Source organism: Tetrao urogallus (assembly GCF_951394365.1).
Source record: "Tetrao urogallus genome assembly, chromosome: 4".
Classification (NCBI taxonomy): Eukaryota; Metazoa; Chordata; class Aves; order Galliformes; family Phasianidae; genus Tetrao; species Tetrao urogallus.
Window position 1 is genome coordinate 18866237 of NC_136817.1, and position 25358 is coordinate 18891594.

Here is a 25358-nt window from a genome sequence, read left to right on the forward strand (position 1 = left end):
TAGTATGTAGATGCTGGATTATCACACAAGCAACGGCAATCTTGATTTGTGGCCTGCTGGTACAAGGTGGTACTTTAGAGGAATGTTTTCTCTTCAGTGTGGTTACTGGTTTTTAAGTACAGAACCTTTATATTGCAGTATTGCTCTGAAGATTGTCTGTGTTAAAGAGTTTGTCTGCTGCTAAACCCAGTTTTGACTGTTAAGTCTTTAAAACTCATTCTATTTTCATGTTTAAATGTAATGTTTATGATGCACCAGCACTGTGTTATTAATATGATGTTAATTATGCAAAAATATCCAGTTTCCCCTTACTGAGGCAGAAAAAAATGTAAGTGCATTATTTAATAAGCAACTCATAAGATGATTACAAGAATGTGTATTGTTTGTGTGTAAACTTTTTATCTATGCTTTCTTTTTAAGGAACACGGCCTGCTTGGAAGAGCTTAAGATTGTGCAGAGAAATGTTTCCTTTAAGAGATACTGAGATGGGTGCTTCCACCTTCTTTGCCTCAGCTCTTCCACATGATGTTTGTGGAAGTAATGGCCTTCCTCTGACACCCAACTCCATCAAAATTTTAGGGAGGTTTCAAATCCTTAAAACAATCACCCATCCTAGGCTTTGCCAGTACGTTGATATTACCAGAGGTAAACATGGTGAGTATCTGTTTAATAAGGATATTTAATGTTTGGTTATTGTTATAATCTCGTGAAAAAATATCTGAAGATGACCGAGCAGAATATTGCCTTTATAGCACCTGTTAAGAAGGTTGCTGGTTTGCAGATTCAAAATAACTGCACACTGTTCTGTAACTGGTGATCTTGGTGCCTTTGTTTCTTCTTTGCAGAGTCGAGGCAGAGGCTCATCGTGTTTTCTTTTGTTATGCATCATGCTAACTGATAAAAGCTAAAAATTCTGGTACTCGGTTGTTGCACCATGACTTTGAAATACATCTCTTTTTTTTTTATGCCAAGCTCCTGTGCTGTGTTTGTGTGATCAGTTTCATATGATGGTTAGATCTCTTGTACGTTTGTAGCTGTTCTAGCTGTCTCAGTCTCAGCTTTCTTTTCCTTAGTGTCTCAGCTTCCTTTCTTTTTTTTTTTCTTTTGATTTCTAGCTGTTTTAAGATCTCTCCCACTAAAAATTACTTTATTCTAGTACGGAGGATTTCTTTTTAATAGCTGTTGTTATATGTATTTTTAGCTGAAATAAGGCTTCAGTTGTTTTTCCTGTTCCACATGATCTCATTGGGCAAGCTCAGTGGGACAACAGCACTTAATTTCCACAAAAAGTCTGCACCTTTCGGTAACACCTGTGACCGAATTCATATAGTTGCCAGTCTCAGCTGTTAAACCAACAGTGGTCCAATGTAAAAGTGCACTGTGTGAACTTATGAGACAGTTTAACTGATCAAACAAAGTAGAACAGGTAATGTATTTTCCTTTAGAGTGCAAAAAGATAGGATGTTTCAGATTTTTAGAGAATTGTGATAATGCCAAGTAAACGTGTTGTGAAGTGTTCCGAGGGGCTGTGAGGAAGGGAGCATGCAGAAGTTCTTTTAGTATGTTTTCATTTGCTCTGAAACTCACAGATTTTTAGATTTCTGTAGCCAGGAGATCTAGCAAGATTGTTTATTTTATCTTAATTTTGCTAGTACCTCTCAAAACAGAAAATGGGATTTACTTATTGTAGTGTTCAAGGTGAGAGATTAAGAAACATTAGCCACCATAAGCATTAGATACAAGAGATATATAAGCAAACTTGGCCGGTTTGACAGTGAAGACACATGAAGGTTTGAGTGTATGGAAATATAAAGGAAAATACTCGATAACTAAAGCAGTTTGCAGAAAAGCAAGTAAAACGTTTAACTGTGAAGCCGCTGTAGTGATTAGAATAACAAGTATCAAAGATACGGCTTTTCTTGCAAACATACTAACATTGATGGGAAATCTTATTCTTCTGATACTGACAGAATTCTTGTTATCCTATGTGTAGTGATTTGATGTTATTTTTCTTCAAAATGTCAGTTATGACTTGCGTGCCTTGAAGTACTTTCTATCTTTGTTACTGTAAGTCTGGTAAGACTACTTATGTTTGGGATAGTTACTTTGGTTTGGTTTTGAATTTGAAAGTTCACTTCTAGCTGTTCTGTGAGTAGCAAAAGCAAAACCTTCCTCCCCTGTGCACTCTCCTGTACCATCATCTTCCTTTTATATTTGCTAGCTTTAGTGTGACAATAGCTTTCAGTGTCCAGAATATGCGCTGTTTTTCTAGGCAAGAAAAACTACAGCTGGCAATGTGTTAGCTGGTCGATCAGGTGAGATTCCCGTGCTCTTTTGAATCCTTTTCCTCTTCTTTTCCTCAAAGTTGATGTTACTTTAAATCTCTCTCTTGTCACCCTGACTGGAGATTTCTGCAAACATGTGGATGCTAATCTTTGAAACCTCTGTTAGCCAAATCTGACTGTCACTGGCTGAAAGGTTTTATAAAATTCTATACTTCTGTGTAAAAAAAAAAAAAAAAGTGGAAAAAAAAAAAAGTGAAAAAGTGTTTCGGTGAGGTTGTCTGCTGTATTTCATAAATGAAAATGGTTGTGATGTACACAACTAGTACATAGCAGCTCAATATGTGTAATTTTATGCACAGTGTATGTCAAAATAGTGTAATGTCTGCCAAGTGGGTACTGAGAGGTCTGAACTCGGATACTTACATACTTTTTCTTTTTTTCCTATTAGAGAGACTTGTTGTGGCTGCTGAACACTGTGAAAATAGTCTGGAAGATTTGCTACGAGAGGGAAAACCAGTCAGGTAAGGTGTCAAGTTAAACTTCTCAAAGTTTGACATATCTATGGCAAATTCCTGGCCTTTTTTTTTTTTTTTTTTTTTTTTTTTTTTTTTATTAATTTAAACTATTTGCTGGTTTGCATCAATTGTATTCTCGTAGAGCTCAGTGTATAAACATTGTTTATCAGATGAACGCATGCCTGGAGTGCACATTTCTGTACAGTTCAAGAAGCTAGAGGAGTTATGGGGGTTATATTGCAATGGAAATACTTTGCAACTCAATCTACTTGTAATAGTAGTTTTGGATTTTCTTTTTTAGAACACAGTCAGACCTCTTTGGGGTCAGTATCTTCCTAATAACTATTTTGAATTTTTTTTGTGTCCCTGATGATGAAATTCTGCTTTCACTAGAAGGGAGAGAATTTGATGCATGCAGACATCTGTTAACTTATTAACTAGAGACTGGACAGGATATAAGATACCTATGCCAGACTGTTAATAAGCAGTTTTAATTTGGGCTGATATAGCCACTCCACCAAGACTTTGGTCCAAAATTAAGAGCACTAGCTTTCATGCTAGAATGTGTAGAATAGTTGAGCTTTATCTTTAAAGAAGCAAACATAATAAACAGAATGCTAACAATGTTTTTAAGCAGAGGTAAATCTAAATATAAAATGCTCTGTTGCCAGTATGTTAGCTTTTGGTGAACAACAGCTTGAATGTCATTCTGTGTTGCAGAGGAATGTTAGACGAATATGGCTTCTATTTTCTTTTTTCAGATAGAGAGGTATTTAAAGATGATGTGTAAAGGGCTTTTCATGTGTGATATAAATTGCAGCCCTTCACACGGTTTTGCATCAGGTTCTTATTGTGCGAAGTTCCAGAAATAGTGAAAGCATCAGAAGCTCTTTTCTTCCCAGTTCTCACACTGGCTTTTGAACATGTGTGTCTTGGTGTCGGATGAGAAGCAGCTCAGTCTGTCTGCTGTCTCTTGACTGTTTTTGTAGCTATTTCAGTTTTCTTTGAATTGCTTGATACAATTCATACGTATGTTTTGTTGCTATGGAGGGGAAAAGTTCTCTCTCAAAATTCTATAAATGAATCTTCATCACACAATGGTTGTGTTCTGTATGCATATCTGTCATGCCCCTCTGTATCAGCTGTGTTTTGTGGCATCCTGAAAGGTCTTTGAGATATTTTTAGGTGGGTTGTCGAGGTACACAGGTTGTTGTTTTGGCATGCCAAGATAAGGTATTTAGTCTGTTATAGTTATCTTGGCTATTTTGGCTGTTGTTCTGTTGAGAAGATGCATAAAGCCTGGCATTACCTTTTCCTTTAGACTTGATATAGTAGAAGATATAGTCTATACATCAGTATAGACTCTCTGATCTTTGTTTCTATGAGTCAGCTAGGATTTTTTCAGGAAGTTGTGACACTTGAGGCATTGGGTTAACATATAGCCTTTATGTATGTTCCTAACTTTCAGACATCAGTGATTTATCTACTGTAGATAATAGCCTTTGTGATAGTACATAAGAGATAAATTATGTTCACTAAAAAATGAAGTTTCTTGCAAGGCTGACATTTGCCCCCTTCCTGAAAGCACTCAAGGCCAGGCTGGAGGGGGGTTTGAGCAACCTGGTCCAGTGGGAAGTGTCCTTGCCTGCAGCAGGGGGGTTGGAACTTAAGGGTCCATTCCAACCTAAACTGTTCTGTGATTCTGTGGTTTTCCCTCTATCTTTTTTCTTTTTTTTCTTAAATTAAAACAGACCTTTTTTGTTTCTTTTGTGAGACCTATAAATTTCTGGAAACAACTTGGATAGACTAATTCCCAGTTACTGGTTATCTGAACTGTCAGTATTAATTACCTTTGGAGGGAAGTATTTGACTTCTTCTATGTGTTTTGATTGCATTTGTCAGTGATGGCCAAGCTGGTTACACATCCGGACTTGATATGTATGCTATTGCAATTAATTTTATAAGTTGTTTATGGAATGTGAAAAGCTGCTCTTCTGCTCCCTAGATTAATTCTCCTTATGCTTGCCAGTAACTTAAGTCCTTTGCACCTGTACCACAAGCTGATGTAAAATCAGCAGGAAATCTTCTATTGTGCTAGTGCAGAAGTTTAAGACGTGATGTTATGGACTGTCCATCTTGGAAAACAGGCCATACAGCTGTCTGGTAGTTATTTGCAGCTAATCTTGTCTGAAGTCATGCATCAAGTGTAGCACACATTCACTAATATATGAATTATAGTTAAAGAAAAAAAATATATATATAGCTGAGTAATTAACCTCAGAGTTTTATCAGCTTTTCCAGTTCTAGTGAGTCATGTGCACATAGGGGCCAAATACTGGAAATCAGAAATACTCTAACATCACCATCAACATAACCTGCTCTGTTGCTGGGCAGTAGGTTTTATTTCTGAGCATATCACCAAAAGTTTCTAGAATCTGGATTTGTGATATACTCAGGAATTCAGTCTTAATACTGTGGCAGCACACTCCAGAACTTGCAGTGATGATTTGCAATTGTCCTTAAAATTAATGTGCTCAACTTCACTTGCAAAATGTAGTGCTAGTAAGTATTTGATAACTGATAGCTGGATAACTTTCTTTTCTGAGTGGTGGGATCCTAAAAGTAGCACGTGCTGTGGTTGCATCTATCATCCAAATTTCAGTAACTCTCCAGTGGATGAAATGAGTAGAGTTCTTGTGATTCTTCTTGTATGTAACCAGATGCAGAAGAGGAATTTAGCAGTTCTTCAGTGTCTTCCATGTTTCTTTGTTTTTCTGAGGGTGGCCACATGGACATTGTTCCCTTCTTGTTTATTCCTAATTTAATATCCTGTTTGTTTTTATTGTGGGTCAGAGAAAGTAAGTACTTAATTTTAGCTAGAAACAGTCATTATTCAAAAACTAGCTCTCAGACATATGTTGAGGAGTCTTATTTTCTTAAGGAGCTAGGAACTCATGTACATAGCAAAGCACAATAGTAAATATCTAATTTAAACATGTAGTAGTTTAGTGCTGTTTGGAGATTTGAAAATGTGTCTTAAAGTCTGGCTGACTTCCTCTGTGTCTCCTTGTGCATGCAAGGATTTATTGTAAATGAATTGAACATAAGTCACAAAAAGTCACGAAGAATTAAACTGTTGTACTTAAGAAGTTTCACTAAGGGTAGTTTTCAAGTTTGTGGAAGCCAAAACTTTACTAGATTTGCTAAGTTACTAGTTCTTTTAGCCCTGGTGATACCACGAACCAGAATGTAGCATGTGAATTTATTTTTAAGATTCTCTGTCTTTTAAACACATTTAAAACTATACCCGTGGGATACCTTTGCCAGACAGTGTTAAAGGAATTATTTTCTCTGCTTCTGTGCTGTTAGAAGAAGACTTGGGAGTTTTGCCTTTTCAGTCACACTTGAAGTGCGTTCATTCTTTCAGGAAGCTGGTCTGCACTTGTACTCATAATAATAAAAATGCCAGCAAATAGTGACATTCGGCAGACTTGGCACCTACAGCTGAGTTTCTGAATTGGCTTTCAATTTGTGGCTTGGGCAGCCTATGCTTATTCCTTTCTTCAGTAAAATATAGTCGTATGTTTTGCAAGTTAGGGTTTTCAGAAATTGCTAGTGAACCATCAGAGATGCAAGGTATGGTGTTTCATGCATACAACTTTTGATTGGATGCAGGCTGTGTCCACAGCTGTTTACTAGTTTGGAGAAAACATGAGCTGAGTGATGCGGATGATTACATTTTATTTGACTGTATTGTCTGCCCATCGATTAAATTTTGTTATGCTGTCTTTGCTGTTAATGTACTTTTGGCAAACTTGAAGTGAAGCTATGTAATAGAAGGTAGTGGTAAATGCAGAGCATGGGGAAAGCAGTTCTTGAGTAGCCAGGGATTCCTCAAAAATTTTGTAAGTCAGGTGCAAATCATCAAAAGGCTGATGGTCTTACATGATTTGACTTGAAGAGCTGCGTATGAGCAGAACTTCAAGGGCAGAGTGCATTCTGCTTTGAATCAAGTCTGTGCTGGAATTTTGCATGAGAAATCCATATGTCGTAATGAGGTTGCATTTAGCAAGGATAAACGGTCAAGCAGTAAAATAGAGTGGCATTAATAAATAAACTTATTTAGAATTAGTTTTTTTTCCAAAGCATGTGTGAGAATCTGATTTTGGGTGTTTAGTGGCTGTTGTTTGCCTGTCGTTTCTTGCCAATGGTTTCTTTCCAAAACTATACTGAAAGATTAGATGTTAGTCCTGACTCGTTTGTGTGTTATTCAATGCTGCTTTTCTCAACATAAGAACGTTTTGATTTCTGTAAGTATGAGGGTTGCTCTGAAAGTAATGCCTTCCAGTTTATGATGCCCTACAACATTAAAGGTGGATGACAGCAGTAGAGGTTGAACCTTCCCACCAATAATCCATTACTTCTTGTTGCTGTGCAATAGATGGCAGCAAAGGGGGCAGTCTTACAGAATGGCAGCTGATGTGGAAGTGTGTATGGAGCAAAGGTGTGAGACTGAATTCCTGTATATGGAAAAAAATTGCACCCACTGACATTCATCGATACTTGCTGAACACTTATGGAGATGAAACAGTGGATGTGAGCCCAGCAATGGCATGGGTGGTTAATATCAGTTGTGGCAACAGCAGTGTGAAAGGTAAGCCACCTTCTGGATGGCCATGCATGTTTTGTGAATGCAACATGCACGCTCTTTTTGTCACGTGCAAAAATGCACAGCTAACTGTGGTGCCTGTGTTGTAAAATAGTGTTTTGTAGCTGAGAAACTACTCTTTCAGCATGACTACAGACAGCCCAGTCCTTCTGTCTGACAGCTTCTGTTAAATGAATTTCTTCTACATTCAGCTGCATCCATCTCTATCTGTCCTTTTGATGACATTTTTAGTTTTAGTTAAAAGGCAGTTTGATACAAGTTGTATGCTAATTAGTACATTTATAGCCTTTAGTCACAGGCATCTGGTTTGGCTACGTGCGAGTTTAGTGTTACCTCTCGATAGGTGTTTCCTGCCTGTTGCAGTGATGCAGACTGCACTATAGATCAAAGTGATGCACTTCTAATGCCTTGAGGAATATTAGTTGCTAGCTACGAAATTTCTAACAGCACCATTGCTTATTGGCCTAGTTGTGAAGTCCCTTTGATCACCTGCATTTGGAGACTGTTCTTCAGTTGGAACTTTCTGTTCTGTTTCACTTTTGCATAGCATCTGTACCATTGATGTAAGGATCCAAACTCTTTTGAGCTAACTACTAAAATGTATCTGACTTCTAACCTTAAGATATTTAGATTAAAAAAACAAAAACAAGAAAACTGAACTGTTAGAAAAGCACTTGCAAGATCTACTGGTTTTCAGGAAATGTCTGGCTTTAAGAGGAAACCTGTGCACTGCTGCCATTTTGGTTCATAGGTTTAAAAATTCTGTTGCACCGTTATAAAATGTTTATCTCTGTATTCTTGTTTATTTAAATTAGGAATGTGGCTTGTTGCTGATGCTTGATGTCATCCTGCAAAGAAAGCTAAAGTGCAGGCAGAGAGATTTGTTAAGAGATTGCTTTGATGCAGTTTTATAAGGATTTGTGTGCTTTTCCTGCTATCCAGTAACTCTTACAAAGAAAGCATGTTTGGTTATTGTTGTACAGTATTGATACTTACTGGAACAAGTGGTTGTATACAAAGTGTCATTTGAAATTACTACAGCTTCTTGAACTAGGTTATGTTCAAGAGGACTATTTTGTTCACAGAAGCTGAATTCTTTAAGAGAAGTCAATTCCTTAATTGTTATGTTTTTGAAGAGGAGGAATGCTTGCTTTTTTGTGTCTTGAGCATTTTGAGATTGTTCTTTTGGCTTGTCGTGCACTGTGCAGTGATATGGGGCGAGTTTAATCTCAAAACAAAGGAGAACATAGATGGATTTTTTTGGGGAACAGAGAAGATAGTATTGGGAATCCCAATGTTACTAACATTTTCTCTTACTGTTTAGTACGGTCAAAGCCGTACTTTATTATATGTGATCTCTGAATTCAAGTGATATTTTAATGGTGCCCTGCTTTGGATGCCTGGGAGCAAAAGCTCTATTTCCAGGAGCTCATCTGTTCTGCTCTCTTCCAGCACAGTGAAGAACGCAGCATCTGTCCAAGCTGGGAAAGGTTCAAAGATAAGGAAAATGCTGGATTGTGCAGTACCTGTTTGTTCTGTGATTAATTCATCTGTGGCTGCCAGGAGTGACTGAAACTTGTGCAATTTAATGATGAAAATATAAAGGCGGACGTGAATTCTTTCCTGACTACTATCAGAAATATTTGCAGTCTGCAAAATAAATCATTCAGATTTAAACTGTGTGAAAGGAAATCTTCAGAGACCTACGTATGATGACAGTGAAAAAATAAGATAAGCACTGGAGGCATATATCTTTATTTAGGGTATGGTTAGCTATTTGCTTCCTGCCGGTGCAAAATTTCCAGCAAATCCTGAGCAGACAATCATTTTATTTTCTAGTGAGTTTTTCTACCCTTAAAATTTGATCAAACATGATAATACATACGAGTCAGCTTTTACTGTTTTACTTGGGACATGTTTAAAGTAGTAAAATACTTGGTTTTGCTTTTCTTTATGGAGAAAAAGCATTACAATCTTGCATTAAACACAATTCAGTCAACAAAATTCCTTATTTTTTGGCTCTAAACTTCTGTTATATTCAACAAATTATTTGTGAACTGGCGGAAATTACCAGGTTTATTTCTTCAAACACCTAAAAGCTTCCTTAAATATTCCTCAGCTGCCTTACTAAAACTGAAAAGAACATTTAGCACTGTAAAATAAGTGTTACAGTCCACAGTGTATGTTGTGCATACGTATGCTCTTATGAGCAAAGAAGCTGACTTGCAAGCAAGTTTGCTGAAGGGCAAGGCTTTTGTGTTGCTGTTTTTTTTGTTTGTTTGGTTGGTTGGTTTTGCTTTACTTTTAAAACTTGAAATGCTTCAGGTAGACTTGAAACTGTGTGTCTTTTTCGCACTTAATTCAGCCCATGCATTTGCTATAACCCAGAGACTGTATATGTAACATAGAAATGAAAGCCCCTGGTCAAAGACTCAACCAAAAGTACCATAGTTTTAAATTTTATTTTTGTGAAGAAAGCTCCCCCTTAGTGATTATATCTCAATCCCTCTGCTCACAGCTGAGAGTCTGACAAGACCTACAGTCTTTTAATAATGTGATTGCAGAGTTTTTGCTACTGGCAAACGTAGATGATGACCCACTCCTTTTTGGAATAAAAACTTCTGTGGAAATCCCACTGTGACATTAATCTTTATGAGAGATAATCTTCACAGCCCTAATAAAATCACAGTTATCCTTATAAGATGGATATAGGCTTATGGATTCTGGTTTATGAGAGTTGGCTTCTGCCTGGATAGAGGCAGGGGTGACAGAAGACTCTTCTGTCATCTTTTTGAGCTATAGAGGGGCAGGGTGAAAAAAAGCTGCTTTGGTGTCTGAAAGTAGCTTACCTTTAAGACATAATCTCTTGTTTTATTAAAACAGGGCTTCAAGCATAGCATCTAAAGTCACCTGCTGATATAGTTCTTTCACATATATGTGTCTGTGTCTTTTCATTGAGAGAATGCTTTCCTTCTGTCTTTGGTCTACAGAAGGAAGCTGCACTCAGTTAACTGTAGAGTGGAATGGCAGATCTGATTATATTCTGCCATCCACCCTGCTTCCCTTTCTTCCTGGCAAAGACAATGTTAGCTAATTCTGTGCAATGTTTTCTGTTACTGGAGGAAAGGAAGAAGCAGGGATTGAATTAATCTGCTGTATCCTGTCAGCAAACCTTTGAAAAGCACTGATTTTAAGTGACTGATGTAAATGTTACGGACACTTAGTGACTTTACAGAATTGCAGTTGAACAAGTAACATAGTAGTTTACATTCTAAGAGCAACACTGGAACCTTTGAGTAACTTTTTGGATATTAATTGAGTGGACTAACAGCACAGGATGGGCAGTTCTTGTTGATTACTCTGGTTTCCGACAGCTCTGGTGATTCAGCTAGAAATTGATTCCTGGAAATTGGTTAGTCTTTATTTTTGTTTCTTAGCACAGATTAAGCAATTGGTAAGGCTATCATTTGGCTGGAAATGTAGGCATAGTGGAATTTCTTATATTCTTAAAATGCTTACAGAGTATGAATGTGGTGACTATAAAAATAATTTTATATTCTTCCTTTTGTAGGAGCATTTTAAATGTATAACACAGCATTGTTGTAGTTGTCATTATGTAGTCACGTAAACTGTGTGACTTTCTTAAATCATGAATATATTTGGGAGACAGAAGAAGAACGGTTTTTCTTGAAATTTCATCTTCGTGAATACATCACTTTCTATTAGAAGAGTCTTGAAATTCTCTGGTAGTAGAAAATGGTAGTAGACCAAATTTTTGTCTTTTAGGTGAATGCACTACTAATGTGGGTTGAGATCAGCAGCTCAAAATAAGATTTTTGCCTGGGGAGCACATTGACTGGTGCCTGGATTTGATAGGCTAACATGCTAGCTTCAGCTATCGACAAGAGTATCTTCACAGATGTAGGAGAACTTGCTCTTGATTGTTGATTTCAGAAGGGATTGCAAACCATGATTGTTTCACCTTCAACTCTCAAAGCTGAAAGCATTTGTGTTGCCTGTGCTAGCTCTTTTACTTTTGCAGTCATCTGTTCTCTATTGAAACATACAATTTTATGTATTTAAGTCTGAAAAGATTGTTAGTATTGTAATGTGATGGGGTGATCATGACAGATTTGTGAATCAGGTAAAGTTTGATCTGCAGCTGTTACAGCTGTCTTCACAAGTGTAGAGGCATGAACCCAACTCTGATCTGCTGACATTTGACAGTTCAGGGTGCAATTAGCAATTGATTTCCAGATATGTCCTTCACTTTATAGCATAGACTAAGGTGGGGAAATGACAGGTGCCAGCAGTGTGACTGTTCATCCTGCATCCTTTGGGAGTTATTTTTCCTTCAATGACTGTGTGCCTTAAGGGTCTGGTGGTGCTGCTAATTATACCTTTTACTGCACAATAGATGTTTAATAGACAAATGTCAAGTTCTGTGTACTTTGGAGAGTTGAAATTTAACATACTCTGTGCCTAAAAGTTTAGATACTGGTGCCCTCAGGTACAAATGAGTGATTATCCTTGTCTAGAATATAGGGTTTGATTTCAAATTTGGAACTGTCATGGAAATGGTTTTTGAGCAGCTGAAGGTCGAATTTAATTTAATTTATTTAATTTTAATACCTTTTAATTTTTTAAAGGAAAATATCCTGACTGCAGTTAATTCTTTTATTGCCTTTCTATATGTTGTCAGACTGGTTTTCTATACCTGTGATTGTGATAGATTTTGCCAGGATTATTGATCACAAAGTATGTGACCTTTCAGAGGCATGTGTATTTGTTCAGAGGATGCAAAGATTTTTATTATCTGACTGAAGTTGATCTTAATTCTACTCTTACAGTTTGTCAGCTTGAAAGCGTGAAACCGTGAGGTGTCACTGCATTAAATGAAATGTTGGCAACATGTGTATAATCTCAGAAGTTGGTGGTTGTTGTTCTGTTAACTTTTGTTGTTGTTTGGTTTTGTGCAGAATAGGAAAGTAAGCTCATTCCACTTGCTCTTGCTTGTTTTTTTTTATTGTCATTGTGCATCTAGTTCTACTCTGCTGTTTATCTACTAATGTGTAGTCTATGATCAGGTTTCAGATGAGGTCTGTTTGACCTTATCACCAGGTGGTGACCGAAACTTTCTCATAGTGCTTTTTGGTCAAAGTAGAAGTGTTGTTCTTGACAACTTGAGGCCTGAGTGACAAAAAATTATTTCTCACAAGCTAATCAGTGGCAAGATCAAAATCTGGGAGTTTGAATGCATCTTTCTCTTTCTGTACATTAAAGCAGACGGTGCTACTGGTTTCATTAAGACAGTGCTTTATCAGGTGTGCTTATTGTTTTAGATGGTCTTTTGTTCATTTGCTCCCCTGGCATATAGGATGAGTGCTGAATATCTTAATGGAATTCAAGTGCTGTGGCTTAAAATTTGTGCTTTAAGAGGAGGAGATGCATTGAAATCATTCAAAGTGATAACAATCTGAAAAATGATGTCTAAACATTTTTGCGTGCATTATGCTGTATATATGAAGTTCTTCCTTTTTATCTATGCTTTCATCCACTGTTTTATGGATTTTTTTTATTGGACATTACAAGTTGAGACCTTCATAAAAATGTAACATCATTTGTGTTGCTTTTAAAATCATGCTTTCAGCTTAAAACTCTAGAAGAGGAATGAAAGGGCTTTCTGAGTTTCCTCAGATGAGCAATGCAAACTTGTTGAAGATATCCTGTGTGAAATACCTCTGTGTGTGAGTTAGAAACTTCCTGAGGTCTTTGTCATAAAATTAATTTTTTCTGTCTTGTACTCTCAGCTTGTTGCATTCCCTTCCAGTTCATTTCGTTCTGATAATGTGAGTGCATTTCCAAGTACATTGGCAGTGTTTACAGTCTCAATCCCTAGTGCCATTTTTTAATCAAACATGTAATAAAGTGCTAAATAAACCATTCCCACCTGCATCAAACTCTTTATGTTCTATATAAGGTATTTTGTAATTTATTTACCCAGGAAGACCCAATTCATCTGCACATCTGTTTTTCGACCAGTCCTGTTTTTTATCCAGTTTTCCAGCTGGTCTTTTGAGGCATGAGAAGGTCAGATGGCTTTCTTGAGGTCAGCGTAGTGGTTGTCTCAGCTGGGATTATACCCAAACTTCATTCTTTGCTGTAACCGCTTGGCTGCACTGCTTCTAACCAATGTGTCTGCATCATTCACTGTAGTAGAACTCCAAATGTTATTTTCTTTGGTTTGCAGTTTTGATTGTGTTAAAGTATTGTAATTTTTATGAGTTCGGAAACATTACATCTGTTCACAACCTGATTCTGTTCCACTTTGAACAGACACACTTTGTTGGGATGAGTCTCCTTCCTGAATTCTAAGTTCTTGTTTGTCTCACAGGGTCTGGAGTAGTGATTGATGGCTTTGCTGGTTCATGTCACACTGGTGTATTTTCCTGTATGGAAAAGGAATCTGTCTTTTTGCTCCTGTATACCAGTGTCATAAGCCTCTTAACACTCCTGATTTCTGAGATGTTCTTCCTTCAGTTTTTACTTTTTCAGCAAGAATTTAGCGTTAGAGAAAGACGCACAGATTGGATAAAGGGCTTCTTAAGCATGCATCTCTATGTATGTCCCCATATGTTTGAAGTCTGAGGAAACAGATATGCTTGAACGTGGTATAATCAGCATACCTTGCTCCTCTTGGTTTTGTTGTTCTGGAGGACAGTCAAAATAATTCTAGTTTCAGCTGTTATAAATTCCCTCTTGCCTTGAATTTCCACTACAATGAAGAAGCATTACTTCTAACCCTAACTGACATATTTATCTCCAGTAGGTGCAAAAATTACAGGGCTCTCTACAGTTATCTAGATAGGAAGGCTTTTTTGTGATGCCAGTCTTTTGTCAAATTCTAGGTGGACCTCCGTTAATTTCACAGTATGAAACACTTTTTCAGAATAGCGCACGAAGCTTTTTGGTAGATTTAGAAACCCAAAAGCTGCCGTCACCAATTAAAAATACCACAAATGCAATCGTGACAACCAGAAGGATTTCTCCTGCGCCAGAGTTATGCTGCTGCCTCCATTTTTGCATCGAGCCCCAGATATCTTTGTTCCCTCAATTGATGTTCAGGTGTAACTGCGTGTTCTGGTTAACCACCCTGAAATAGCTACAGCTGCCTGTGTTGAAGTCGCCAAAAAAGAGATTGCTTTCTTCAGCAGAAAGTGTAACTGTAATCAGTAAAGAGGGAAAAAGATCTTGTGTGCTACTTGGTTACTCTTTCATTTTAAACTGTTTTGGTGTAGCAGTAAAGAAGTATGGAGAAGTCATCTTTCCAATTAATGATCTGAATGCACTTTTGCTAAGGATGAATACAGTGAGTTCTTGTGCAGATGGGCATTGATTTGCCATTCAACTGAAGGAAGGGAAACCTGAGTGAATCTAAATTCTATGATATTGAAACGAATGCTGACCTTTTACCTCTTCTTTTCATTCTTCTTTTTTCTCTCTTTGGAATTCTCTTTTTCCACAGTTTAATAGGTCAAGTCTCCCAACTCCACCCACCTCTGATTTCCAGCTGTATGATCTACAGTCTTTTTTTTTTTTTTTTTTTTTTTCTTTTTTTTTTTTTTTTAAGTATTCAAGGCAGTAAAGTGGTTTTTATTTTATTTTCCCCTCAGCAGTCTGTGGTATGCAGAGGGACTACTGCTGCTGGCTGTCAAATGGATTTTTCCAAAACCTCCTTCCCTACTCTGCAGTTTGGCAATCATTTTATTTGCTTCAAGCTGAAATTTCAAATTATTCATCTGGAATTTAGAGTAATAGGACACTCTGTAGAGAGCCCTTTGATAACATAGCAAGGAATTCTTACAGAATACTTGGTGGCTGTGGATTTTCACAGCAACTGACAGGTCCTTTCCTGTGAATGTGGATGAAGGACTTGGAATATTGGATTCTCTGTTACGAAATCTGTTGAGGCTTGCAGGGATTACTTTATAGTCAGACATGATTGGATACGATACTTGAGGAAATTTATTTGTTGGTTTTTTTGTGTGCTTTTTCTCAGTGGTTGGTTGGTTGTGTTCTTTGTTTGCTTTTTGTGTTCTGTTTGGAAGCCAGGAAGTATCAGGGAACGCTTCATATACACTTGTTCTGTACCCTCCCCTCAATCCTTTCCTAGGCATCTGCCTATCGTCTTTTTAGGAAAAAGGATACTGGATTCAAATAAGTTCAGGTTCTGACCCTTTAAAGTGTGAAAGACCATTGATTTTTGGCCTAAAATGGTAATAATCCATTGCAGTAATTTTTTACCAGAGCATCATATCTTGGAGATTCTGGCTCAGTTTCTTACATGTTTCTTGCAGTTTGGTGGGTTTTTGTTTGTTTTTTCAAGAATTCAGAATCCTTCTGTCTTAAAGTTTCTGATTTCCCTTGTAAATGTGTACATCTTCTTTAGTTCACTCCTGTACTTATGCTGTTGTCTTATGACTTGGGCAGCTCTCCATATAATTTGTTCACAGTAGTGCTCATTCACTGCTGAATGAGTATGCTCACTCAGCTCTCGGTTATTTTAGGAGCGTGTTGTCTTTATTTAGTCACTGATAGATCTCTCTTCCCCACTCTGATCGTTGATAACTCGTCCTTTGAAGAAAGACAAGGGTGTAAGTATGCCACTTTCTACTCGTACATATTTTCCCTTTCATCTTGGCCCAGGTGCTTTTCTCAGTCATAAGGAAGATTGCAGTGGGTGCAAGAAAATTTGCAAAAAATGATCTTTTTTTTTTTTTTCTTTCCTCTGTCTGAAGCCAGAAAGTGACAAAAGTGTCCTAAGAAATCAGATAATCACGTCAGTGAGTCTGCAGCACCACAAGAATTTGAAGCTTTGCTAGAACATCTGTTTCCTGTGACACATGAGGTTGATTGAAGCAAACTTTGAGAAAACAGCTACATCTCCCTAGCAGTAAGAATTTAACAGACTGGAGATCAGGCTGCCTGCTAAATGGAAAAGTTTATTTCTTTTTGTAAAGCCACCTGTGTACTATTAGTGAGTGGAAATTAGTCATTTGTCTGGTATAGCTTTTGGTCTGACAAATTCCTGGAGGTAATAAAACAATCCTCATTTTTGTGGGTTTTTATGTCTTCTCTTCTGTCTTCCCCCACAAATGCCATGCACATGCCTCTCTTAACCATGCTGGTTTTGTACTATTGGCTGAATTAGCTTGTATCGATTTCTAGAGTATTTTTTTCTCTGTTTACCAAAGGGATATCTGAGGAAGGAATTGAGTTATCGTTGTTTCTTCCTTTCCTGTGCTTCAAGTTCCAAATCCAAACCCAATATTGGATTAATCCTTATAGAATCTTTCAATTCTTCATTTCTAAGGTGGAGGAATACAGGTTACCCCCCTTTCGTGACTACTTATTTTCTTTGAAACAGGAGTAAAAAGGCAATGATTTGATTTTTATATTAGTATGCAGTCCTCTCACATGAAGATAATCCTTTCTTAAAAGTAATTGAGTAGATTGTAACTGAGTAGGTTTGTTGGTATGCAAGCTAAGGAAAAAAAGGAGAATTAAAAATGAAGCCTATTCCATGGAAAAGTACTGATAGATATAAAGATATATCCTTTTTTTTTTTTTTTTTTTTTTCCCTTTGTCTGTGTAGTGTTTCTTTTGCAGGTAAATTCCTGCTGCTTCTCTCTGTTTTTCCTGTTAGTGGAGAGAAGAAACTTAAAACATTTTTAGGAAAAGTAGAAGCTGAAGATGATTGATATCCCTTCAGATCTTCAGGTCAGTTTTTGAAGAGAATGTCAGACTTTTTGCTTTTACTGAATCCTTCCTACCCTACCTGCCTTGAGCAATGGAATAATTTGCTCCACCACAGTTTAAAGTTGCCATCATGACCTTGATGAGATGAACAAGGTTTTTTGTACCACATAACTTGGATGCAGGCTCTTGTTAGGTCAGTGGTGTAGCAGCTGTTGGTATCAAACCTAATATGCTGTTTTTTGTGGGTTTTTTTTGTTTGCTATTTTACAAATCATATTATTTCTTCTTTCTTCTCTTCCTGCCTCCTGTTAAAGGATGAGATACTGCTTGGTCTATTGAATAATAGGCTTCTGGGTAATGAGTAAAAACTTTAAGAATCAGCACAGACTTCACTTCCTACATTTGGTGACCTGAATGTCCTCCTTGTTTAGGATTACATTTTGTATTTTTTCGTTTTATTTTTGGTTCTGTTGGTTTTTATTCTTTCCTTAAAGGATGGATGTACCTGATGCCTAAAAGCAACTTCAAGACTGTACCTTCTGCACTTCTAGATACTTGCTTCAGTGCTCATGGTGGCCTTAGAAACTGTGAAACTAGACTACTAGATGGTAGTCTAGCCTCCTGTGAGGCATGGGAGTTCACTTGAGCTTAGTTGTTCTCAAGAGGAGAGTTTGCAGCAGAGAGATGGATCTCGTGCTCAGCAATTGCATTTTGGTTTTTTAGTTTCAGGCCCTTTGCAATTAAATGCAAATGTTCTGGGTAACAGGCACAAACAGCGTGTTCTACTTAATAAATGTAACTAGAACTAGTTAATGGGAAACAGCATTAAAACGGCTTGTTATACAGAATTCTTTTTCTTCTGGGGAGGTGCACTTGCTTCAACTTGACATGATATACTGGACTGAACATTTCTCCCTTTGAGGATAGCATTAAGAGTGTAAGACTGAGAAACCTACATAACAACAAATGCTTGTCATTCATGTGTTGGTTGTCAGTGCAGTGCCATAGACGATGTATCGTAAATAATGAAGAATCCAAAAGCAGTATTTTCGTGTCCTTGCATTGCACAGTTTCTGTTTTATGAAATGTGAGAGAATGCAGAGAATGAATAGGTAGCTGAGGCCGCCTACTGCCAACAGCGGGTACTGCAGCTTTCGGGCGCACAGCTGCATTTTTTTTTTTATGTATCTGCAAAGAATTTGCAAAGTTATGCAAAAGTATGAAAGAGGATTTGATTTGCAATCGTTATTGGTAATATAAGTGGTACAAACAAAATGACAGAAAAACTGAAAGCCTGCAATGTAGATTTTTACCATGGTTATACGTTTGCCTAAAAATTACTGTGGTCCACACTACATAGCTAACAGCTTCTAGTGCTGTTATGTGTGGTGTAAATTGAGGATAGGAGGGAGGGGGAAGAAAAAGTGCCAGTGAGGAAGGCGTGAGGTGACTGTGGGGTTTTGTTTTGTTTTTGTGATCATTAGCAGCATGGCTTTGATTGAGTTGCTAAGGCTTTGAGAATCACTTCCAAATGCTACAATCTGAGTAACAGTAGTGTGGATATATGTTAGGATAGATTTCTCTTGTGATTAAAATTTAATTGAAAAGTCTGTGTTCACAGCTAGTGAGAAGTAGTACAGAGTTTCTTCTACGAAAGGGTAAAGACCAGAGAATAACTCCATGCAAGCTAACTGAGGGATCTTAATAGTCTATTTTTAATGTAGGTCTTCTCAGTCTTTTTGTGTTGCAGTAGCCTGTGAGCATTTCTTGAACTTGAGGCTTTTGTCAAAATGCAGCTATTTGCTCTAATGACAAAATTCTGGCTTTTTGATAGCAGTGAATAGCTAATAATGGAACTTAAATTCATTTTGGTCTTAGGTAAACTAAGTTAGGTTCCCACTCCCTCCGCTCTGTAACGTCCCCCTTCGTTTTGCTGTTGTGCATATTTTTTATGTTCTTCTCTTTTGTTTTCAGTTCCTCGAAGATTTTATGTATTGCGTATGAAGTTTTGCAAGGTTTGCAATATATGAACAAACATGGAATGGTCCACCGAGCACTCTCCCCTCGCAATATTCTTTTGGATCGAAAGGTACAGCTACATGAATGAGCCTGTGTTTTGTTTTTTCTTCCTCCTGACAAGTAGCATGCTGTGTTATATTTGGAGACTCGACTGTGGCAGCCCTTCTGATTAGGGTGAGTGGGGCAACTATATATATGGGGAAAGTCTAGGGGTTTTTACTAGTTTCCCCTTTTTTGTAGATCTCAAGCGTAGTTCAGATTTGTTTCTGTTCCCACCTTTTTTTTTTTTTTTTTAATCACATACCATGTTTTTTATCCTTCTTAAAGTAGAGATGGAAGTCTCCTTGATTGTCAGCATTATAGTTACAGGGTCTTACTAATTTTTTATTAGGTATGTATTTTTTTCCAAGCTAGTTTGCAGTTCCGTTAGTTCCCTATGTGTCATGTTGATCTGAAATGTTGCTTTCAAATATCAACATATTTCTTTGTCATGTTAAATTATTAAAATTGCAATCTGTCAATTCTATTCTGTCACGGACTGCTGGGTTGGCAGTGTGGAATAAAGGTTCCCCTCATAAAAGATGAGCAAACCAGTAGCTACTGTTTTATTCAGGGCCATCACCGTATCTGAACTGACAGCTAAAATGCTTAGCCTATATGAACAGCCCCTCTCTCCTTCCCCTTCTTACTTGCTTTAAATACAATAGCTAGTTCTGTCCTTGGAAGGCAGAAAGAAAAGAAGAGAAAGGAGGTGAGGAACACTTACCGATATGCTCTTGTATAAATTACTTGTAAACAAGTGTAAATCACAATAATGCACTAACAAGCAAAATACTTACAGGTTGAAGGCAGTTGAAGAACAAAAGGGGTCGCGAGGCCATAGAATTCCAAGCTTTTTCCCTGCCAAATTGCTTGCTGATGTAGCCTTTACTGTTGCACCATCTGCAGGCTGGCTGAACACAGTTCAAAATACAGCAGAAACAAACCAGTTTAAATTCTGTGCCATTTTTTATATTTTGATTTTGGTGTTGCATTTCTGCCTTCGCAGAATAAAATCCAACACCTGCAAAGCATGTTTGGTTGAGATAGGTATGGAGTATTAAGGAGAGCAAGGTAATGAATTGATGGTCAAGACTGGTGAAGTGAGAGAACAGTGGGGCTGCTTAAGGAGTTCTGAGATTCAAATGGGATTGCAAAGAGATTTGAAACAGGAATTATGTTCATTAGAATATTTAAGCTTTTTAAATCTACTCTGAATATTGTAACTTTCAAAGTTCTGACTTGCTTATGTGCTCCGAGTCATTACTTCATGCTCATAGAAAGTAAAAGCACTGGAAATAAGCACCTTACTAACTTGCAGTGGAGATCTGCTTAGGATAGGAAACAAAAACAGAAAGAGCTGACTTCTTATGAGTGTCTGTCTCAACAGCTAATGCAGTTTGCATGAAAGTGATTCTTTAATAAAACTTAAATACATGTTTTTATTATGTCTGATACTGATGCTCTTCATTTTTGTTGTTGTTTTTTGTCTTGAATTATTATTCTCCTTTCCAGGGACATGTTAAGTTGGCTAAATTTGGACTTTACCATATGACTGCTCAAGGTGTTGATGTTGATTTTCCTATAGGGTAAGAATGTAGCTGCTTAGCATAAACATATTAGGGATGTATTCATTTAGGTACACAAAAATAGTGGTGATGCTTCCCTTTGAATCTTGTTTTCAGATTTTATTTTTTAATGTATTCTCATGAATAGTTGAAGGGATTGCAATTCTTACTGATAACAATATTTTAATATATTTATATGAATTACTATAAAAGAAGGGATAAATGATAATGATATTTTAGATTGATTTAGCAGTAGGCAGAATGTGTAACGCTTAGTTCTTGGGTTGTTTTTTTTTTTTTTTTTTTTTACTAAGTCAATAATTATTTGATGGGAATGATGATAATGGAGGGGGACAATGGGTCTAGGATATTTATTTATTGTACTAGTACATTTATTGTACTACTTACATTTATTTAATGTACTAGTGCTAAAATTCAAAATAGGTTTACTTTGAGATATGTAGATATATATACTGCATTGAGAATTGATGATGCTTCCTCTTATAAAAGACCTAGTAATTAAAATTTGATCTTTCACCTGGTAGACACTTGTGCAGTTGGAAGTGAAAGTGCTTCAATGCTTGTTTTGGCTAAATAGAAAAATTTGCATTTTGGTATAAATTCTGATTCTCATAATGCAAAACAATTTTGATTAGCGTGTTTGAATGGTAGCTTTTTGGGCAAACAGACCATTACTTAATGTTACTACGTTTTTGTAGGTACCCGTCTTATCTGGCACCTGAGGTAATTGCGCAGGGAATAGTCAAACCACGTGATCACACTCAGTGTGAGAAGCCTCTGCCTTCTGGCCCTAAATCAGATCTCTGGTCTCTTGGCATAATACTATTTGAGCTTTGTGTGGTATGTAAGAGGGTATTTTTCTTCGTTGTGACTCTTGGGGAATGGTTACGTTAGCATGATTGCACTTTGCCTGTCGTTGGACTCCAAAAATCACACTACATTAAGCTTTCTACATGATCAGCGTTGGTGGTGGTGGTTGAAGTTACTGCATGCATGTTGGCTTGGTATGAGTACAGGCGTTACTGTGCAGGGCAGCTGCTTGTTAAGCCATGATGATGAAATGCAATGAAAAGCCAATGAAGTTTCTTTACTATGAGAGCAGCAGATCTACCTTATTATCAGAATCTAAAGAGCTTCAGTAAGGAATAAAAGGCTTATTTTGAAAATGGTTATTTGGCTTTAGAAGATGGGATAAATTAAGCCCACATCATCTTTACTACTTCTAAATGTGAAATTACAGTTTTTCATTCAAAGACAACATTGTACGCAGGAACAAGATCTAGCAAATGCGTTAGTACTGATGTCTAGTCTCATTACACAACTAAATCATCTAACAATTGCACGATCAAGAGCACGTTGTGTGTAGTGAGTACATCAGGATGTGGGAATTGGACTCATGCATATTCTGTGCTTCTGTAAATTCTCAGAAAGTTCATAGATCATTTGTTGTTACTCCTTTAAAACGTATGTTTTCTTAAAATCTGATCAGGACATTTTGGAAGCATTTTAAAACAAAGTATAGATTATTCTTCTTAAGTACAGTGCAATACAAGCTGTGACTCTTAAACGTGTGATGATCATGAATATCACCTTTGATTATGATCATGTTGAAAAAAATAGTTTTTGAATTGAGTTGCAGAATTCATAGTACATTTGTAGGTTTTCTAAGGCAACTTGGGACTTTGACTTTGTCTTGCACATTTCTTGTTTGATTTCCCTCTGTTCCAGGTAAGAGACATTATAAATCATGTGTTTTTCTTTGTGGTGGTGTGAAACAGTGTCTGGTATATTTGATGTTTTGTGTTCTTATAAATAGTTTCTCCAAATCTTCCAAAATTAATTTTGGAAGCTTATTTCACTGTCTTTGTAGAGAGGTGGATGCTGTCTGTGTATGCTATCTAAATATTTTGATGTAATAGTATTGATATATTTATTTGATTGGGTCATATTATTCATTTAGGGGAGAAAATTGTTCCAGACTCTGGAGATAGCAGAAAGGTTAAAATTTGTAATTACACTAGGTAAGTAGACAAACCAATTTTTTTATTTTTTAGTTTTGGGGCAGTGCTGTAACTGGAGCTATGCAAACTAATCAGCTTGTGGTGCTCAGACCTAAGGCACTTTACCTTTTGTCTGCTTTCATCTCTGGAGTTGAGAGTACATTTGAAGAATAGTTACTTGCTTAGGGAAGGGACAGAGATGGGTGCCAGTTGTAATAACTGCAGAAGAGCCGTGTGTATCTTTGAGTATGGGTAAGATATGGAAAAGCGTGCTCAGGTAATTTTGTCAGTTAATTGTTGTTCTATGTTGTAGGCATCTCTGAAATGACTTAGGAATTGTGTAACACTAAAGAAAACTGTCACTGCAGTAGCAAGCAGGGAAAATCAGGACTCAAGCAGGAAGATAGGAAACTAAAAAAGAGCTGAGAAGCATATTACTAAGATATAGAGTGTAGGTTTTTTACTTCATCTACACTGGAAAAGCATTAAGCCAAAATTTCAAGTCTGTAGTGATGTTAATGAATCTAGAATTGGGACTATTCTGTGGCATTTTAAATTGGATTCGGATGTGGATGTTATGTATAAGCCGGAGGAAGGAATGTTCAGTATTTGAAGCTTTATGCGTGAGTTATTGAATTTATTCAGAACAAAGAGCAATACCATTAAAGTTAGTTACTGCCAGTACAAATGTCTTTTTCTTTGAGCAGTGAGTACTTTGGTGTTGAAATTCTCACTGTTTTGCTGTGCAATTTATTAGCAAGGCTTTCTGAAGGGGTTGAATTTCCTTCGAGTTGAAAGCAAGTCATTATGAACCTTCATCACTGAAAAATGTTTATATCCTGACCTGAGTATTATTATCTCAGTAATATGTTGAAAATAAGTTGTAAAATACTGCTTCTAGTTGCAAATAAAAAATACTAGAAATAACAAATAAAAATAAGTACTTTGAGTTTCTCTGTGCAGGTATTTTTAATTTTTTATTTATTTATTTATTTATTTTTAGTAAGCACAAGGACTGAACTTATTTGGCACTCTGAATTACTAAGCCTGCCAAGAAGACTTTTGCTGTTAAATCAAATTCACTACCTAGCTTTCTTAAGCTTCTGTTTTATTTCTGCACAGGGGAGAATGTGATTTTCATTTCTGATTTCGAGAGTTCACCTTCAGTTGATGTAGCAGTGTCAATTAAAAAAAACAAACAAAAAAAAAAAGCCAACAACAACAAAAAAGCAAAATGTTCTGTTTTAAGGTGGGGTTTTATCTGATAATCCTGCTTAATTGTTGTATGGGAAGTGCTGAGTCACGGCCTGAACCTCTGATGGATCACCTGAGGCGAGCCATGAGTCAGCCAGAGGAGCACAGCTGAAGGCAATTCACCTGTGCTGCAGGAAGGGGTGGAGCCTGGCTGCACCCCTCCTAGACCTATTTAAGAGCTGGCTGCCAGGGGGGAAGGATCTCTTCTGGAGATCTGCTCTGCTGGTGTTTTGTGAGTGAGCCCAGGATAGGGGTAAGCTTTCTATTTATTCTCTCTTGTTATCATAGTCTGCTTTGCCTAACTCTCTTGTTTATTTTGTGATTATAACATCCTAATATTCTTTGATTATACAATTGGTATCACTGTTTTCACGTTCTTTAACTTTTTTTTACTGCTGTGTTTATTTTTCAAAGGCTATGTAGATGATATTGTGACTGTATTAGCTGAAGAACACGGTTGCCTTGATATTATTAAGGTTTGTGAAACTAGTTTACTCTTCTGTGCTATCTTATCCAAAACTCATTATTATTGTTGGATTTCATATGGTATGAAACATACAATATACATATATCTCTATTTCATGTATGCAAAAAATATACTATGTAAGAAATTTTTGTTTACGCTTGCTCATATGAAAATAAGCTTTTCTTTCCAACATAAAATAAATAATCTGTTTTTATAGTAATTCATATAAATATATTAAAATATTGTTATCAGTAAGAAGAGTGAAGTATAAATAGTGAAGTAAAAAAATAATTGCAGTATTGTAATTATATACATACAGACGCATGTATTTTACGAAACCAAACTGGTTTAATCACTTGCATGCAGTTGCAATAGACTGCAATACATGTGTAAGATCCTTTCAAGCACCCAGTGCCAGTAATGCTCATTTTCTCCTAAACTTATCATTAGTTGAAGTTTTAATACTTGCTGATTATTCACATAGTTGTTAATTTTCTTTAAAATGCTGCAGGTTCTTTCTGTACAGCTCAGGTCCTCCCCATCCATAAAGTTAATCACTGAATTTTGGTGTCTGTTTTGAACGTTTTGAAACACTGTGCAAAAAGGATTGACTGTTACCAGAAGGGAGTTCCCAAGAATTGCCTTATTTCAAGCTGGATACAGGATGTCTGGATTAAAAAATAAAAATAAGTGTCTGGATACGTTGCTAGTTCTCCAGACTTTTTCCCCTGTAGCCAATATAGGGGGCAGAATTGGTTCCCCA

General features: G+C 36.8%; 1 protein-coding gene across 3 annotated transcripts in view; it reads left to right on the plus strand.

The window, feature by feature from the left end:
* Positions 1-461: 461 nt before the first annotated feature.
* The window catches only part of TBCK (TBC1 domain containing kinase), a gene marked incomplete at both ends in the record, with an annotated part of 81402 nt that continues 56505 nt past the window's right edge, over positions 462-25358 (plus strand). Inside the window, 7 exons of one of the 3 annotated variants that reach the window (XM_079534963.1) lie at positions 462-654; positions 2734-2806; positions 19203-19317; positions 20802-20875; positions 21574-21715; positions 22836-22896; positions 24544-24605. In XM_079534963.1, coding sequence (XP_079391089.1) covers positions 462-654; positions 2734-2806; positions 19203-19317; positions 20802-20875; positions 21574-21715; positions 22836-22896; positions 24544-24605 — 720 coding nt within the window. The remainder of the gene's footprint in view (positions 655-2733; positions 2807-19202; positions 19318-20801; positions 20876-21573; positions 21716-22835; positions 22897-24543; positions 24606-25358) is intronic. The other 2 variants (XM_079534964.1, XM_079534965.1) reach the window with 2 other exon arrangements.